The sequence below is a fragment of the Bombina bombina genome, chromosome 2 (assembly GCF_027579735.1).
Source record: "Bombina bombina isolate aBomBom1 chromosome 2, aBomBom1.pri, whole genome shotgun sequence".
In the NCBI taxonomy this organism is placed as follows: domain Eukaryota; kingdom Metazoa; phylum Chordata; class Amphibia; order Anura; family Bombinatoridae; genus Bombina; species Bombina bombina.
Window position 1 is genome coordinate 669,915,587 of NC_069500.1, and position 19,327 is coordinate 669,934,913.

Sequence of the window (19,327 nt, forward strand, 5' to 3'; positions counted from 1 at the left end):
AGTGTCTGCATTAGGAGGGTTTTCCAGTTCACTAGTGGTATTTAAACCCTAAAGGTAGTTTAAAGGAAACCAACGAATACTGATGAATTTAGTCAGTGTTTCTTTGCTTTCTTTAAATTTACTTGGTGCATTTGTTTGGATATTTGTGTCGTGAAAGCAAATATCAGTATTTTCATTACAAATTCACATTCATAATGAAATGAATGCACAATCATATTAATAACAATGGTTACTAATCAGCTGATCATTTTACCTCTGCTCTATTTTAGATATCATGGAAATGAACTATTATGGGCACTTGAGGGCATTGAGAATCACGGTTTTAGAATATTTCCCAGCAGTTTTAAAAAAACAAAACAAAACAAAAAAACCAAGATATTCCATAAATGTTGCTGGAAGTAGCATTATAATCTCATTTGAAGTTGCTATGTTGTTAAACCCATAAGAGTCTAATTTATGATTCTACATCAATGATCTATAGCTCTCTTATCTGGTGAAGATGTCTTGTCAGTACTGCAAGGTCCCTCAGAAAATTTGAGAAAGGTAAATTATAGCTTCAGAGCTATTTATCTTGATATTTAAAGGAGAGACAATTTAATTACAGTGTAATGCAAAAAAAAAGACACAAAGTTTTTGATCGGGCTCACAGTGCCTATCAAATGTTTTAATAAATCAGATGGTAACTATTGCCATTTTTTTTAAATGATAACATGCACAGCTTTATATGGATTCCATACATATTGGTTTATTTTGTTATATACCAGAGGGGATGAACATCTATTACATAATATAACTAAGATAATCTTCTAAACATATCTGTGTGTGCCGAGCTGCTATACTGTTGTTATTATTGCTGTCAAATTATTATTATATTTGTATTATACATCACAAGAAGAACAATCAAAGCAAATAAGGCCCCTTTGCACTGGTTTCAGTGAATAATAATAAATGAATAATGCTCCTTTTTTTTGGTATATTTGGTATTTTTGGAGAAAATATGGCATCTTCATTGGTGTCAGTGGAGAAAATTAGGCTCCTTTTCTAAGATTGTCTCAAGACATTGTGTTGCCTTGGTCCATGAATGAAATGCCAGCTCCCCCCTCTTCCCCATCCCCAAGCTCTATGTCTAAGCCCAACCATAATCAACAGTATTAACAGATTGAAATTTCACATGATAGCACGCGTCGCTGATACCTATCTTATAGACCTGTATGAGTGTAAGTTCCCTCTATGTGCCATCCCTGTCAAATGCCATCTGGATCCCATGGTTCTACATAGTCAAATTATAGAGCCGGCAGTGTCCTTTGCGTCAGTGGCGGCCTTTTCTTCTGTTAAGTGTGATCAGTCCACGGGTCATCATTACTTCTGGGATATTACTCCTCCCCAACAGGAAGTGCAAGAGGATTCACCCAGCAGAGCTGCATATAGCTCCTCCCCTCTACGTCACTCCCAGTCATTCTCTTGCACCCAACGACTAGATAGGATGTGTGAGAGGACTATGGTGATTATACTTAGTTTTATATCTTCAATCAAAAGTTTGTTATTTTAAAATAGCACCGGAGTGTGTTATTACCTCTCTGGCAGAGTTTGAAGAAGAATCTACCAGAGTTTTTGCTATGATTTTAGCCGGAGTAGTTAAGATCATATTGCTGTTTCTCGGCCATCTGAGGAGAGGTAAACTTCAGATCAGGGGACAGCGGGCAGATGAATCTGCATAGAGGTATGTAGCAGCTTTTATTTTCTGACAATGGAATTGATGAGAAAATCCTGCCATACCGATATAATGTCATGTATGTATACTTTACACTTCAGTATTCTGGGGAATGGTACTTCACTAGAATTATACTGTAAGAAGTACATAAAGCTGTTTAATAACTAGAAACTATGTTTAACGTTTTTGCTGGAATGTAAAATCGTTTTCATTTGCTGAGGTACTGAGTGAATAAATGTTTGGGCATTATTTTTCCACTTGGCAGTTGCTTAATCTTTTTTCTGACAGTTTCTGTTCTCTCTCACTGCTGTGTGTGAGGGGGAGGGGCCGTTTTTTGGCGCCTTTGCTACGCATCAGATATTTCAGTCAGCAGCTCATTGTATTTCCTGCATGATCCGGTTCATCTCTACAGAGCTCAGGGGTCTTCAAAACTTATTTTGAGGGAGGTAATTTCTCTCAGCAGAGCTGTGAGAATTATAGTTGACTGAGATAAAAAACGTTTATTCTGTAATTTGTTTCCTGCTTTCAGAATTTGTTATCTTTGCTAATGGGATTAAACCTTTGCTAAAGTTGTGTTGTTTACAGGGATTGAGGCTATAACTGTTTCAATTTATTAATTTTCAACTGTCATAGATCTTCTGTGCTTCTTAAAGGCACAGTACATTTTTAATATTATTCTAATTGAATTGTATTCCAAGTTGCAAGTTTATTTGCTAGTGTGTTAAACATGTCTGATTCAGAGGATGATACCTGTGTCATTTGTTGCAATGCCAAAGTGGAGCCCAATAGAAATTTATGTACTAACTGTATTGATGCTACTTTAAATAAAAGTCAATCTGTACAAATTGAACAAATTTCACCAAACAACGAGGGGAGAGTTATGCCGACTAACTCGCCTCACGTGTCAGTACCTGCATCTCCCGATCGGGAGGTGCGTGATATTGTAGCGCCGAGTACATCTGGGCGGCCATTACAAATCACATTACAGGATATGGCTACTGTTATGACTGAAGTTTTGGCTAAATTACCAGAACTAAGAGGTAAGCGTGATCACTCTGGGGTGAGAACAGAGTGCGCTGATAATATTAGGGCCATGTCAGACACTGCGTCACAGGTGGCAGAACATGAGGACGGAGAACTTCATTCTGTGGGTGACGGTTCTGATCCAAACAGACTGGATTCAGATATTTCAAATTTTAAATTTAAACTGGAAAACCTCCGTGTATTACTAGGGGAGGTGTTAGCGGCTCTGAATGATTGTAACACAGTTGCAATACCAGAGAAAATGTGTAGGTTGGATAAATATTTTGCGGTACCGGCGAGTACTGAGGTTTTTCCTATACCTAAGAGACTTACTGAAATTGTTACTAAGGAGTGGGATAGACCCGGTGTGCCGTTCTCACCCCCTCCGATATTTAGAAAAATGTTTCCAATAGACGCCACCACACGGGACTTATGGCAAACGGTCCCTAAGGTGGAGGGAGCAGTTTCTACTTTAGCTAAGCGTACCACTATCCCGGTGGAGGATAGCTGTGCTTTTTCAGATCCAATGGATACAAAATTAGAGGGTTACCTTAAGAAAATGTTTGTTCAACAAGGTTTTATATTGCAACCCCTTGCATGCATTGCGCCGATCACGGCTGCAGCGGCTTTCTGGATTGAGTCTCTGGAAGAGAACATTAGTTCAGCTACTCTGGACGACATTACGGACAGGCTTAGAGTCCTTAAACTAGCTAATTCATTCATTTCGGAGGCCGTAGTACATCTTACTAAACTTACGGCGAAGAATTCAGGATTCGCCATTCAGGCACGCAGGGCGCTGTGGCTAAAATCCTGGTCAGCTGATGTTACTTCTAAGTCTAAATTGCTTAATATACCTTTCAAAGGGCAGACCTTATTCGGGCCCGGGTTGAAAGAGATTATCGCTGACATTACAGGAGGTAAAGGCCATGCCCTGCCTCAGGACAAAGCCAAAGCTAAGACTAGACAGTCTAATTTTCGTTCCTTTCGTAATTTCAAAGCAGGAGCAGCATCAACTTCCTCTGCACCAAAACAGGAAGGAGCTGTTGCTCGCTACAGACAAGGCTGGAAACCTAACCAGTCCTGGAACAAGGGCAAGCAGACCAGGAAACCTGCTGCTGCCCCTAAAACAGCATGAATTGAGGGCCCCCGATCCGGGATCGGATCTAGTGGGGGGCAGACTTTCTCTCTTCGCCCAGGCTTGGGCAAGAGATGTCCAGGATCCCTGGGCACTAGAGATAATATCTCAGGGATACCTTCTGGACTTCAAATACTCTCCTCCAAGAGAGAGATTTCATCTGTCAAGGTTGTCAACAATCCAGACAAAGAAAGAGGCGTTTCTACGCTGCGTACAAGAGCTCTTGTTAATGGGAGTAATCCATCCAGTTCCACGATCGGAACAGGGACAGGGGTTTTACTCAAATCTGTTTGTGGTTCCCAAAAAAGAGGGAACTTTCAGACCAATCCTGGACTTAAAGATCCTAAACAAATTCCTAAGAGTTCCATCGTTCAAGATGGAGACCATTCGGACAATTTTACCTATGATCCAAGAGGGTCAGTACATGACCACTGTAGATTTAAAAGATGCTTACCTTCACATACCGATTCACAAAGATCATTACCGGTACCTAAGGTTTGCCTTCCTAGACAGGCATTACCAGTTTGTGGCTCTTCCATTCGGATTGGCTACAGCTCCAAGAATCTTCACAAAGGTTCTGGGTGCTCTTCTGGCGGTACTAAGACCGCAGGGAATCTCGGTAGCTCCATACCTAGACGACATTCTGATACAAGCTTCAAGCTTTCAAACTGCCAAGTCTCATACAGAGTTAGTACTGGCATTTCTAAGGTCACATGGATGGAAGGTGAACGAAAAGAAAAGTTCACTCGTTACACTCACAAGAGTTCCCTTCCTGGGGACTCTTATAGATTCTGTAGAAATGAAGATTTACCTGACAGAGGACAGGCTAACAAGGCTTCAAAATGCTTGCCGCACCCTTCATTCCATTCAACACCCGTCAGTGGCTCAATGCATGGAGGTAATCGGCTTAATGGTAGCGGCAATGGACATAGTACCCTTTGCACGCTTACACCTCAGACCACTGCAACTGTGCATGCTAAGTCAGTGGAATGGGGATTACTCAGACTTGTCCCCTACTCTGAATCTGGATCAAGAGACCAGAAATTCTCTTCTATGGTGGCTTTCTCGGCCACATCTGTCCAGGGGGATGCCATTCAGCAGACCAGACTGGACAATTGTAACAACAGACGCCAGCCTTCTAGGTTGGGGTGCCGTCTGGAATTCTCTGAAGGCTCAGGGACAATGGAGTCAGGAGGAGAGTCTCCTGCCAATAAACATTCTGGAATTGAGAGCAGTTCTCAATGCCCTCCTGGCTTGGCCCCAGTTGACAACTCGGGGGTTCATCAGGTTTCAGTCGGACAACATCACGACTGTAGCTTACATCAACCATCAGGGAGGGACAAGAAGCTCCCTAGCTATGATGGAAGTATCAAAGATAATTCGCTGGGCAGAGTCTCACTCTTGCCACCTGTCAGCAATCCACATCCCGGGAGTGGAGAACTGGGAGGCGGATTTCTTAAGTCGTCAGACTTTTCATCCGGGGGAGTGGGAACTTCATCCGGAGGTCTTTGCCCAAATACTTCGACGTTGGGGCAAACCAGAGATAGATCTCATGGCGTCTCGACAGAACGCCAAGCTTCCTCGTTACGGGTCCAGATCCAGGGATCCAGGAGCAGTCCTGATAGATGCCCTGACAGCACCTTGGGACTTCAGGATGGCTTACGTGTTTCCACCCTTCCCGTTGCTTCCTCGATTGATTGCCAGAATCAAACAAGAGAGAGCATCAGTGATTCTAATAGCACCTGCGTGGCCACGCAGGACTTGGTATGCAGACCTGGTGGACATGTCATCCTGTCCACCTTGGTCTCTACCTCTGAAACAGGACCTTCTGATACAGGGTCCCTTCAAACATCAAAATCTAACTTCTCTGAAGCTGACTGCTTGGAAATTGAACGCTTGATTTTATCAAGACGTGGGTTTTCTGAGTCAGTTATTGATACCTTAATACAGGCTAGGAAACCTGTTACCAGAAAGATTTACCATAAGATATGGCGTAAATACCTATATTGGTGTGAATCCAAAGGTTACTCTTGGAGTAAGGTTAGGATTCCTAGGATATTGTCTTTTCTACAAGAAGGTTTAGAAAAGGGTTTATCTGCTAGTTCATTAAAGGGACAGATCTCAGCTCTGTCCATTCTGTTACACAAACGTCTGTCAGAAGTTCCTGACGTCCAGGCTTTTTGTCAGGCTTTGGCCAGGATTAAGCCTGTGTTTAAAACTGTTGCTCCACCATGGAGTTTAAACCTTGTTCTTAATGTTTTACAGGGCGTTCCGTTTGAACCCCTTCATTCCATTGATATAAAGTTGTTATCTTGGAAAGTTCTATTTTTAATGGCTATTTCCTCGGCTCGAAGAGTCTCTGAATTATCAGCCTTACATTGTGATTCTCCTTATTTGATTTTTCATTCGGATAAGGTAGTTCTGCGTACTAAACCTGGGTTCTTACCTAAGGTAGTTACTAACAGGAATATCAATCAAGAGATTGTTGTTCCTTCTTTATGCCCAAATCCTTCTTCGAAGAAGGAACGTCTACTGCACAACCTGGATGTAGTCCGTGCTCTAAAATTTTACTTACAGGCAACTAAGGAATTTCGACAAACGTCTTCTCTGTTTGTCGTTTACTCTGGGCAGAGGAGAGGTCAAAAAGCTTCTGCTACCTCTCTTTCTTTTTGGCTTCGTAGCATAATTCGTTTAGCTTATGAGACTGCTGGACAGCAGCCTCCTGAAAGAATTACAGCTCATTCTACTAGAGCTGTGGCTTCCACTTGGGCCTTCAAGAATGAGGCCTCTGTTGAGCAGATTTGCAAGGCTGCAACTTGGTCTTCGCTTCATACTTTTTCCAAATTTTACAAATTTGACACTTTTGCTTCATCGGAGGCTATTTTTGGGAGAAAGGTTCTTCAGGCAGTGGTTCCTTCTGTATAAAGAGCCTGCCTATCCCTCCCGTCATCCGTGTACTTTTGCTTTGGTATTGGTATCCCAGAAGTAATGATGACCCGTGGACTGATCACACTTAACAGAAGAAAACATAATTTATGCTTACCTGATAAATTCCTTTCTTCTGTAGTGTGATCAGTCCACGGCCCGCCCTGTTTTTAAGGCAGGTAAATATTTTTTAATTTATACTCCAGTCACCACTTCACCCTTGGCTTTTCCTTTCTCGTTGGTCCTTGGTCGAATGACTGGGAGTGACGTAGAGGGGAGGAGCTATATGCAGCTCTACTGGGTGAATCCTCTTGCACTTCCTGTTGGGGAGGAGTAATATCCCAGAAGTAATGATGACCCGTGGACTGATCACACTACAGAAGAAAGGAATTTATCAGGTAAGCATAAATTATGTTTTTTGATCACCACCTATATTATAGACCAATAGGAGGTTTGGGATTGTAAAAATTAGCACTTTTATAATGTAATTTGTTTCCACTCCAGATTCGTAAATCGCAACAAGAGGAAAAGAATTTTCGAGATTTCAAAAAGTATGTTGGAAAACCAAAGCCAACAGAATCAAACAAGAGGCTGCTTTGTGGGAAATGCAAAACATTTGTTTGCAATACAGATGACATCAGAACCATACAGGTTTGGTATTATTAGCGTAATTATACTATAGTCCCTTACCAATCCTTTTGTTTTCTACACTACTGTAATAATATAAGAGAAAAATAGTTCAATAAATGCATTTAAAAGGGCAGTAATCATTACTATTGTATGCGTCAATAATAAATAATACCTCTATAAACAGTAATAAAATTAGCAGTATTTTCTGGTTTGCAGCTGGTGCCCTAATCTACCCCCTAACCGCTGCCTTTTTTTTTATCAGCAACAATTGGTTGAGCCTAACAGAAGTCAACCGCTTGCCCTATTCTTTACTTATGTGCACTCATGGAGCTGTTTACTATGCGGTCTACTGTGCTTCCATTCTGCAGCTCCATCAGCTCACTATAGAACATGTATTATAGCGAGCAGTTGCCTACTGTTAGGCTAAACTGCCCACTGCTAATTAATATTAAAAAAAGCTATGGATAAAGAGTCAGGCATGAGTGATTTATTTATTCAATACTACAAATTCCAATACTGTTTAAAGAGGTATTATGTATTACTGGCACACAGGATTGCTTTTTTACAGTCCCTTTAAATATATATATATAATTCAGGTAAAAAAAAACAAGGAGTTTCAAGTAACTGCATAAAATGAATATCAAAGCCAGTGATGTCTTTAAAAATATATCTATAGAAAAGGGAGAAGGCGCCAACATAGTGTGATTTTGCAAATGTATGCTAGATATACAATTTAGAATCAGATACACTCACTGTATTCAAGCACTGTAATGTAGTGCAAACTAAGCAGACCGAATCCTCTGAGTTTGCCGGTAAACTCTCTCCAGGTATATATGACAGGAACAACTGCAAAGGAGTGTGTTTCACTCTGATGTGTGCTCTATAAATATAAGAGACAAAGCCCACATAGCATAATACTGTATGAATAAAAATATTTTGTTAATAGGTGGATAAATTACACTCACTTGTGGTCTAGCACTATAATGTAGTGCAGAGTAGGCAGGCCAGAGCCTCTGAGCTGTCCGGCAAGCTCTCCTCCACCATCAAGTGAAACCAGGTGTATAACCAGGCGTATGGTGTATCTTTCAGCTTGCTTGCAGAGTTCAGGGTGTGTTTAACAACCACAAAAAAGGTTTGTTATTGTGAATAAACAATGGATCAAAAATAGCAAGTAACTTTAGAAAACTTAAAAACAAGTGTTTATTAACACATAGATAAAATACAGCAACGCGTTTCTCAGTAATGTTACTGTTTCCTCAGGCTGAGGGCTGAGAGCTTGCCGGACAGCTCAGTGGCTCTGGCCTGCCTAGTCTGCACTACATTACAGTGCTAGACCACAAGTGAGTGTATTTTATCCACTTATTAGCAAGATATTTTTATTCATACAGTATTATGCTATGTGGGGATTGTCTCTTATATTTATAGAGCACACATCAGAGTGAAACACACTCCTTGCAGTTGTTCCTGTCATATATACCTGGAGAGAGTTTAACGGACAACTCCGAGGATCTGGTCTGCTTAGTTTGCACTACATTACAGTGCTTGAATACAGTGAGTGTATTTGATTCCAAATTGTATATCTAGCATATATTTGCAGAATCACGCTATGTTGGCGCCTTCTCCCTTTTCTATAGATCTGTTTTGAAGTGGATGGCCATTACCCTGAGGAGAGCAGCCTGTTGTTTTCTATTTTTTGCACCTTGAAGTATATCTATATAGGTTATATTTTATATATGCATTATTGTAATTTGTATTTACACATTACATATCTACATATCACTTATTGCAATTCTGAGTAACAATTTATACCAAATATTTGTTTCCCCAGTCATTGCAGATTGGCTAATCTTAAAGTGATAGTGCCCCTATTTACACTGTTTTGTGTTAACCTTTTTTCCATGTCTTCTAAAAAGGTGTTATGTAGAAAATAATAGCACAGGGCTGACTGGTAGCTTTACTATAGGAATACATTGTACTTAAAGAGTGAAAGGCAATGAGAAGGCCTATATTTATTAAACCTCACTATGATAGCCTCTGATATATTAATTCAGGGAAGGAGCTGAACATTGAACACTGTGGGCTTGATGATCTAATGCTCTCTGGTCTGGTAAAATTATCGAAGAAATCTTTAAATTACTGCAAAGTCCAAATTTTACATTGAGAGCTGTTTTATGCTCTGGAAGTGACACCTCTAAAAAGCAAATAAAGCAAAGCACTATTTTGGATTACTGGCAAGACCAACACTTAACCAACAGCTTGTATTATGAGCATAATGAGCATGCCACTACCACATCCCATTGTAAGTAGAGTAAGCTATGTAAAACATAATTTATGTAAGAACATACCTGATAAATTCATTTCTTTCATATTAGCAAGAGTCCATGAGCTAGTGACGTATGGGATATACATTCCTACCAGGAGGGGCAAAGTTTCCCAAACCTTAAAATGCCTATAAATACACCCCTCACCACACCCACAATTCAGTTTAACGAATAGCCAAGAAGTGGGGTGATAAGAAAGGAGCGAACGCATCAAAAATAAGGAATTGGAATAATTGTGCTTTATACAAAAAAATCATAACCACCACAAAAAGGGTGGGCCTCATGGACTCTTGCTAATATGAAAGAAATGAATTTATCAGGTAAGTTCTTACATAAATTATGTTTTCTTTCATGTAATTAGCAAGAGTCCATGAGCTAGTGACGTATGGGATAGCAGATACCCAAGATGTGGAACTTCCACGCAAGAGTCACTACAGAGGGAGGGATAAATAAAGACAGCCAATTCCGCTGAAAAAATAATCCACAACCCAAATCAAAAAGTTTTAATCTTATAAAGAAAAAAACTGAAATCATAAGCAGAAGAATCAAACTGAAACAGCTGCCTGAAGTACTTTTCTACCAAAAACTGCTTCAGAAGAAGAAAACACATCAAAATGGTAGAATTTAGTAAAAATAAGCAAAGAAGACCAAATTGCTGCTTTGCAAATCTGATCAACAGAAGCTTCATTCCTAAAAGCCCAGGAAGTAGAAACTGACCTAGTAGAATGAGCCGTAATCCTCTGAGGCGGGGTTTTACCCGATTCCACATAAGCATGATGAATCAAAGATTTAAACCAGGACGCCAAAGAAAAGGCAGAAGCCTTCTGACCTTTCCTAGAACCAGAAAAGATAACAAATAGACTAGAAGTCGTTCTAAAATCTTTAGAAATTTCAACACAATATTTCAAAACTCTAACTACATCCAAAGAATGCAAAGACCTCTCTAGAGAATTCTTAGGATGTAGACACAATGAAGGGACAACAATTTCTCTACTAATGTCGTTAGAATTCACAACCTTAGGAAGAAATTTAAATGAAGTCCGTAACACTGCCTTATCCTGATGAAAAATCAGAAAAAGGAGATTCACAAGAAAGAGCAGATAACTCAGAAACTCTTCTAGCAGAAGAGATAGCCAAAAGGAACAATACTTTCCAAGAAAGTAATTTAATGTCCAGAGAATTCATAGGTTCAAACGGAGGAGCCTGTAAAGCCCTCAGCACCAAATTGAGACTCCAAGGAGGAGAGATTGACTTAATGACAGGCTTGATACGAACCAAAGCCTGTACAAAACAATGAATATCAGGATGATTAACAATCTTTCTGTGAAAAAGAACAGAAAGAGCAGAGATTTGTCCTTTCAAGGAACTTGCAGACAAACCCTTATCCAAACCATCTTGAAGAAATTGTAAAATTCTAGGAATTCTAAAAGAATGCCAAGAGAATTTATGTGAAGAACACCAAGAAATGTAAGTCTTCCAGACTCGGTAATAGATCTTCTGAGACACAAATTTACGAGCCTGTAACATAGTATTAATTACTGAGTCAGAAAAACCTCTATGACTAAGAATTAAGCGTTCAATTTTCATACCTTCAAATTTAATGATTTGAGATCCTGATGGAAAAATGGGCCTTGAGACAGAAGGTCTGGCCTTAACGGAAGTGTCCAAGGTTGGCAACTGGCCATCCGAACGAGATCCGCATACCAAAACCTGTGAGGCCATGCTGGAGCCACCAGCAGTACAAATGACCGCTCCATTAGGATTTTGGAAATCACTTTTGGAAGAAGAACTAGAGGCGGAAAAATATAAGCAGGATGATAATTCCAAGGAAGCGACAACGCGTCCACTGCTTCCGCCTGAGGATCCCTGGATCTGGACAGATACCTGGGAAGTTTCTTGTTTAGATGAGAGGCCATCAGATCTATTTCTGGAAGTCCCCAGATTTGAACAATCTGAAGAAATACCTCTGGATGAAGAGACCATTTGCACGGATGTAACATCTGGCGACTGAGATAATCCGCTTCCCAATTGTCTATACCTGGGATATGAACCACAGAAATTAGACAGGAGCTGGATTCCGCCCATACAAGTATCCGAGATACTTCTTTCATAGCCTGAGGACTGTGAGTCCCCCCTTGATGATTGACATACGCCACGGTTGTGTCTGTCTGAAAACAAATAAACGATTCTCTCTTCAGAAGAGGCCAGAACTGAAGAGCTCTGAAAATCGCACGGAGTTCCAAAATGTTGAGTGGTAATCTCGCCTCCTGAGATTTCCAAACCCCATGTGCTGACAGAGATCCTAAGACAGCCTCCCAACCTGAAAGACTCGCATCTGTAAAGATCATGGTCTAGGTTGAAAGAACCGAAGAGACCCGTAGAACTAAATAATGATGAACTTAACCACTGATCAAAGATAGTTAAACATTAGGATTCAAAGATATAAAAGTGATATCCTAGAATCCCTGCACCATTATTCAGCATAAAAAAACTGGAAAGGTTTCCTATGAAAATGAGCAAAGGGAATCGAATCCAATGCTGCAGCCATGAGACCTAAAACTTCCATGCATATATAGCAACTGAAGGAAATAATAGAGACTGAAGATTCCGACAAACGGAACCCAATAAATTGTCACTTGTCTGTTAGAGACAAAGACATTGACACAATCTATCTGGAAACCTAAAAAAAGGTGACCCTTGTGTGAGAGGAATCAAGGAGCTTTTGATAAAAAGATCCTCTAACCATGACTTGAAGAAACAACAAAGTTAAATCGTATGAGATTCCGCAGAACGAAAAGACTGAGCCAGTACCACGAGACCGTCCAAATAAGTAACACTGAGAACCTTGAAAAGATTCTTAGAACTGTCGCTAGACCAGAAGGAAAAGCAACAAATTGGTCATGCTTGTCAAAAAAGAGAATCTCAGAAAATAAAAATAATCTGAAATGAAAACAGAAGATATGCATCTATTGTATCTATTGTAAACAAATAATGCATCACTGACCAAAAAAGGCAAAATAGACCATATAAACACCATTCTAAAAGATGGTATACTTATATGACAATTCGAAAAGATTTTTTATCTTTAGAACAATGTTTAGTCTTGAATAAAACCCCAAAACCCATTTCCTAAAAATGGAACTGGAATAAATACCCCAGAAAACTCCAGGTCTCCAGGACACTCATCTACATATAGTAGATAGCCAAACCAGTACTGAAACGAGAATCAGTAGAGGTAATGGTATATAAGAGTATATCGTTGATCTGAAAAGGGAGGTAGGAGAAGAAATCTCTACAACCGATAACAGAGAACCTATGAAATAGATCCCCTAGAGGAAGACCATTGTATTCAAATAGGCAATAGTCTCTTCGCATCCCTCTGACATTCACTGCACTCTGAGAGGAAAACTGGGCTTCAACCTGCTGCGAAGCGCATATCAACGTAGAATCTAGCACAAACTTACTTCACCACCTCCATGGGAGGCAAAGTTTGTAAAACTGAATTGTGGGTGTGATGAGGGGTGTATTTATAGGCATTTTGAGGTTTGGGAAACTTTGCCCCTCCTGGTAGGAATGTATATCCCATACGTCACTAGCTCATGGACTCTTGCTAATTACATGAAAGAAATATAGTTTGTGTTAAAGGGACAGTATACACCAATTTTCATATAACTGCATGTAATAGACACTACTATAAAGAAGAATTTGCACAGATACTGATCTAAAATCCAGTATAAAACCTTTTAAAAAGTTCCTTAGAAGCTCCCTGTTTAGCACTGTTGATGAGGTACATAAATGTACTTAAATTTGCTGGCACCTTGTATCATGTGATAGACATCAGCCAATCACAGACTTATGTGTGTCTATGCTGTGAACTCTTGCAAATGCTCAATAGGAGCTGATGGCTCATCAAGTGTGCATATAAAAAGACTGAGCACAATTTCACAATGGAAGACAATTGTAAAGTCTCTAAAATTTGCATGCTCCATCTGAATCGTGAAAGTTTATTTGGACTTTAGTGTCCCTTTAAAATTAACTAATGCAATGTCACATTTATATTTTTTGTTCATCTACAGGGGTCCCACCATACTGTCATAGATAAATCCTTTAAAGACCGATACATCACTGAGCCACATCCTAAACCTAGGGGCTTTCAAGGCTACACAAAGAAGTTCAAATTATTCTGCAAGAAACCAGATTGTAAAGAGGACTGGGGTGTCTCTGGCACCTACCAAACCTCCCCAAACATCCCACTAATTAAAATCAGCAGCTTTGTGGTGGAAAATGCAGAAGGAACCAATCAGGAATATTTTAGCAGATGGGTGAAAGTAAATTTTACAATGAAGGAATTCAGCTCTGAAGAAATGGAGTCTTTCTCTGTATAATGTAATGCGATTCTCCAGCGCACCTTCTAATAAGTAGAAAATCAAACTCTTTTGTATGGACATTACATTTATATTGTCACATAAATCAAATATAATGATTATAAGAGATAATTAGAGACTGAACTAATTGGCCTTGAAAATCAGTAACCCAGAGCAACATAAGACATAGAATACAGTTTAAAATTGCAAACAGAGCTTCTAAAACTGTTTTGTATTAATTCATATAATACAGCATTTGTCTTTTACCTAGTACTACTCTTAGACAACAACAGCAAACTTCTCTCAGCTGTAATCAATATGATGAATATGTACTCACAACATTACCGGTGCTTCCCGGTCTGTTAAGTCCATGAGCGTTCATGGTATGCAGGGACCATCCGTCTCAACAGCGAGGAGACCTCTTAAGGGTGTGAGTCCCACTATTACACTCGCTTACTGGGTCACTCCACTGCTCCGCTACACAATGCGCTTACCCACGTGACGTCTCAGAGAATTATGTCACACACGAGTACCAGGATCTCCGTGTTCAAACGCTAAATGAGCTAAGCGGTTACTGGCTAAAGAACAACTTGTACAAAAAAAGGTCCACCATAAACTCATTAAAAGTTCATTTTATTGGCATCCTTTAAAAGCACACATATATTTGGGAGTGGCTGTCTCTTTTAAAAAGCAATCTAATACATGATTGGCTGAACAATTTTCAAAACAAAACAAGGCTCCTATGAAATACGCTACAATTCATAAACAATGTTATAAATTGTAAACAACATATATACAGTTTTTATCCTTGTGTCTACTATCGTCAAAAAGTATTAACTGTAAACTATAGTATTGAGTTGAGAATTATATATTCAGCTAGAAGGGCCATCTTAACATATACAGTATCTGCACAAAAGAGTAAATAGAGAGGGGTGGAGATAGGAATATTTTGCTTAATAAAAGGGAGATGTTCTGGGTGTTTAAATTGGGAACTAGAGTACCGCAGGGTTTAAACTCAGAATACGATTTGATTCATTACTGGGAGTGATTTTACTTATGATGGCATACAAGAGGTGGTTCTTGTGTAGATAGCTTGACACATAATCTAGTATCATATGATGCTCTTACAATAATTATCATAGCTTCTAAATATATGTCTGATGGTTTATACTATTTGTATTTGGCTATACAATGTAATGGAAGTTTTTGGTCTCTTTTGCCATCTGTTTTGCCGTCTCTACTTACTCTTACAGGTCAGCGTTTATAATACAACATAAATGAACACACACAGTCAGGGCCATCTTTAATATTGTCTGGACCCTGGGCAAACATTTTCTTGCCCCCCCCCCCCCATGCAGTTTCGCTCTCCACCCCAACATCCCAAAAAACAGCAAAATCATTTTTTTTTAATTATTAGCCCAGCAGTGGATTATCCACTGCTGAGCTAATCATTTAAAAAAATGAAATAAATTGCAATATGTGAAACTGGACCTAAGCAGTACTAATAAGTAAATAAATATATAAATTCCTCCACTGTGGATTCATTTAATATTCTCTTGAATGTTATTCTGGTGTGAGGTTAGCTGGTTAAAGAGATTTAGGGCAGCCAACAGGAGCAAAGCAAGGTAAAGACTGAGGAGGAAGCATGGAGGTGCAGTATAAGTTTACTGACTGGAACAGCAGAACTACTATGGGAAGCTGTAAAATCTGAGACAGAGAGAAAACAAAAACTATAAAAATAAATCTTACATTAATGTGTGAAGTATCAGCATGACACTATACATCAGCCACAGCAGTACATGTCACTCCTTTGCTAGGAACAAGTTCCCTCTCACCCTGCACAATGCTGCATGGGGAGGGGGGGGTGTGCACTCACTTATTCTTCCCACTGACACCTTTCTACAAAGCTCTGTTCCCCTAACAAACTTCAGTTAGTTGATCTTAGGGCCACAGCAGAAAGAGTAGGGCTAAGGGGACCAGCAGACTGGATGCTGTCTGTCCAAGGCTGCATGGATACAGTGTGAGATGAGTCACACAGCCTCAAGACTGAAGAGAGCAGTGTGTGCTGCTGCACAAATGCTCAAATCCTCATGTCCTTGCCGCTCCAGCTTTCTGCTGCATGCGCCTAAAGTCAGCCCTACCCAGAAAAAATCCCCACCACCAGAGCAGTGACCTGGTAGCAGTGGTAACCCCAGTAGGACCTTTTCTGATGCAGTGGGAATGGCTGGATACCGAGTTAGGGCTTTGCATTGAGTGCTGCACAGTGCACATCTAAAACAGCACATGGCAATAGCTTGGCATGTTACATGACACCGGCACGGTCTGGCACAGTTTTAAAAAAAAATAAATATAAGCAGAGTACTTTTGACTGTGACAGTATTAGGACTGAATGTGTGTGTTCCCCATGTCACATCAGCAGTCTGGTATGAACCATAAAAAAACATTTTTTTATTTTTTTTTTATTTTTTTTTAGGACTCTTGGGCCCCTCAACAGAAACTGGGCCCTGGGCAGCTGCCCCTTTTGCCCTGTGTTAAAGACGGCCCTGCACACAGTAGTTTACACAAAATCTCTTTTCCTGTGAGAATAAAATGTTTTTGAGTAAAATATTTCAATACGGATTGTCTCCACATTCAGGCTGTGCATGGTTAATGTTGAAGTATTAACCCCAAACTCATCCTGCTGCCCAAAATATAATTGTAATATACGGTAATTTATTACTTACATAGAGAAGTCCAACTTGAAACATTTTGGGGGGGGGTGCTTGTAAAGGGTAATGGAATGTTAGGCAGACATGTTCCGTATTACTATTAGATTGGGTTATTTACATGACCAATAGTAATACTAATGAAGTTCACCAAACTTACTACAAGTCCCCTTAGAATGCACTAGCTAAGAAAATGTTCAAAAGACTGTCAATGAGAACTTTCATAAGCCTTTATTTATTATGGGACATACCAGGTTGTTTTCTTTGCTTTTATATTTAACTTTGTACACTACTGTAAACCTCTAAACTCATATGTATGTTTAACTCTAGATTTTAAATAATTTAAACGTTTGTGAAATTAAAGAACCAGACTAAAATAATTTTGGTCCAATAAAATGTTGTTGAAAATATTTTACCCTTGAATCATTGTATGTATTTTTTTCATTTATTTTATGGAATAAAAATATTGTCAATATTAAAATCATCATATAAAGATGTCTGCAGTATTGTGTTCTTTGAAATTACTTGGAAATAAATTATATGTTCACTCAGTGGTAAAAACTCTTGTGAAAACCAGATCTTATTCAATTACAGAAAAACCTGGAAATTCAGAACATTAAGGGACAGTGATCTTTTAATTTAATTATTTAGACGTTCATTTTTTTTTTTATTTTTTTTTTACATGATAAAAAGATCATACCCAAGCTATGTGTTTTTATTTAAAATGCTAACTGGAAGTATATCTCTGTGTATACACAATACACCCAAAGCATCATTGGGGAAAAGGAACACGCCTCACAAACAAAAAAACAACAACTAACAAGTCTCAGCACAGGAACATATACTACAATGTAAAATTGCTTTCTCGTAGATAAAACAAGGAAACAAAAGTTATTCTATTGTCCCTTTAAACCCAACTTGCTAACTGTCAACATTTGAGAGGGACATTCCCTAATTCTGAGCTCTGTCCCTATTTCTGAGATAGCCATATGTCTAGATTTGCAGAATTTCCCTTGGCCCCGCACATGGACCATTTACACATGACACACCCATGCCCCTCCCATCACAGCGCCGCCCACTAAACGGTGACTGCCCCACCTTGATGTCCTGAGTCCCTAATACCCAGCCACACATTTTGGGTATGCTTCATACTAGGGCTGCTTAAATGGGGCCTGTTGACCACATCTGTTCCAACCCAAGTGTTTTGTGCGTCCCTCAGCACCACTAAGCACAAAACAAACATAATAGTTTGTTATGAAAAAATAATTTTCACAATTCTCATTAGATAATTAAATGTGTATTTGTAGCACATTTTGTATATCTAAATATATGAATAGTATAGTTATATAAACTTAATAATAATTAATATTCTATGCTAAAATGTAATTATACTCTAATAATATTTTGAGACATCATCTTTATTATAATTATATGTATAAGGTTATGTAGCCCCAGACTAATACAACCATTAGTGACTAACTGGCCCACCAAATAAACAACCCTGCTGTACTCCGTCCTACCTGACAATATGGTGAGAATGTCTGTTATTAAGGAAGTAAAATAGTAAGATAGTGTATGCACATACAATTCCTTATAATAGTCATCTTCACCATCACAATATTGAAAATGTTGTAATTTAATAATTATAGAATTTATCTTATATGTGGTTACATTAGTGATTCCATGTTTGGTGTCATGTATAAGAGGAAGGTAGTTTAAATTCAGTATTTCCACTGGATGAGCACACACTCCAAGTCGTATCCTAGTGCTTTGTGCATTTAAGTCACAAAAAGCCTTTAAATACCTAATCTTCTATTTAACAGTAAAATACATACTTATAAGAAACTGCATACACATATACTATATATGCACAACTGAACCAACAGCTCCTATAGGATTATTATTGTTTTTTGTTTTGTTTAACAATAGTAATCACATCCATAGTGAATAAATAGGCGTTCCATGGGAGTTTTGTGGGCAATCCATGGGAGTAACCGTATTGTAATGGGGAAACATTGCAGAGAGTTTCTAATTTTAAAAGGAGAATATCCTCCATTTTAAGGGCACCTTTTCACACATACCTGTCTTGCCACCATTTTAGTGGCTAGATTTGCAATTAATCTACTGCAGTTACAGTGAAACAGTTTACATATCTATTATTTTAACTGCTACTGCTTATAAACCATTTTTACATTTAGTGACCTCATATTCTATGTTGTGTAAACATGCTTTGAAATTCAATATATGCCCCACCCACTTAGCCAAGATCTCTATTGTTTCCTATGGAAACAATGAGGCCTATTTATTAAAGGTCTGTCGGACCTGATCCGACAGTGTGGATCAGGTCTGATAGACCTCGCTGAATGCGGGGAGCAATATGCATAGTGTATGTAAGAATGTCTGTGTCACTTTGAGCACTCAAAATTAGTGTCCAAAGCCAAAATGTATCAAAATTAGCACCAGATACCTTTGCGTCAATTCGGAAACTATAGGTGGTGAGGATTGATAAATTA

The 19,327-nt window shown here is 39.1% G+C and overlaps 1 protein-coding gene across 1 annotated transcript in view; it reads left to right on the forward strand.

Moving 5' to 3' along the window:
• The window catches only part of RIGI (RNA sensor RIG-I), a 149,645-nt gene extending 132,336 nt beyond the window's left edge, over window positions 1-17,309 (forward strand). The window contains exons 19-20 of the mRNA XM_053702627.1: window positions 7,299-7,445; window positions 13,822-17,309. Of these exons, the coding sequence (XP_053558602.1) occupies window positions 7,299-7,445; window positions 13,822-14,130 (456 nt within the window). The 3' untranslated portion in view covers window positions 14,131-17,309. The remainder of the gene's footprint in view (window positions 1-7,298; window positions 7,446-13,821) is intronic.
• Window positions 17,310-19,327: the final 2,018 nt, after the last annotated feature.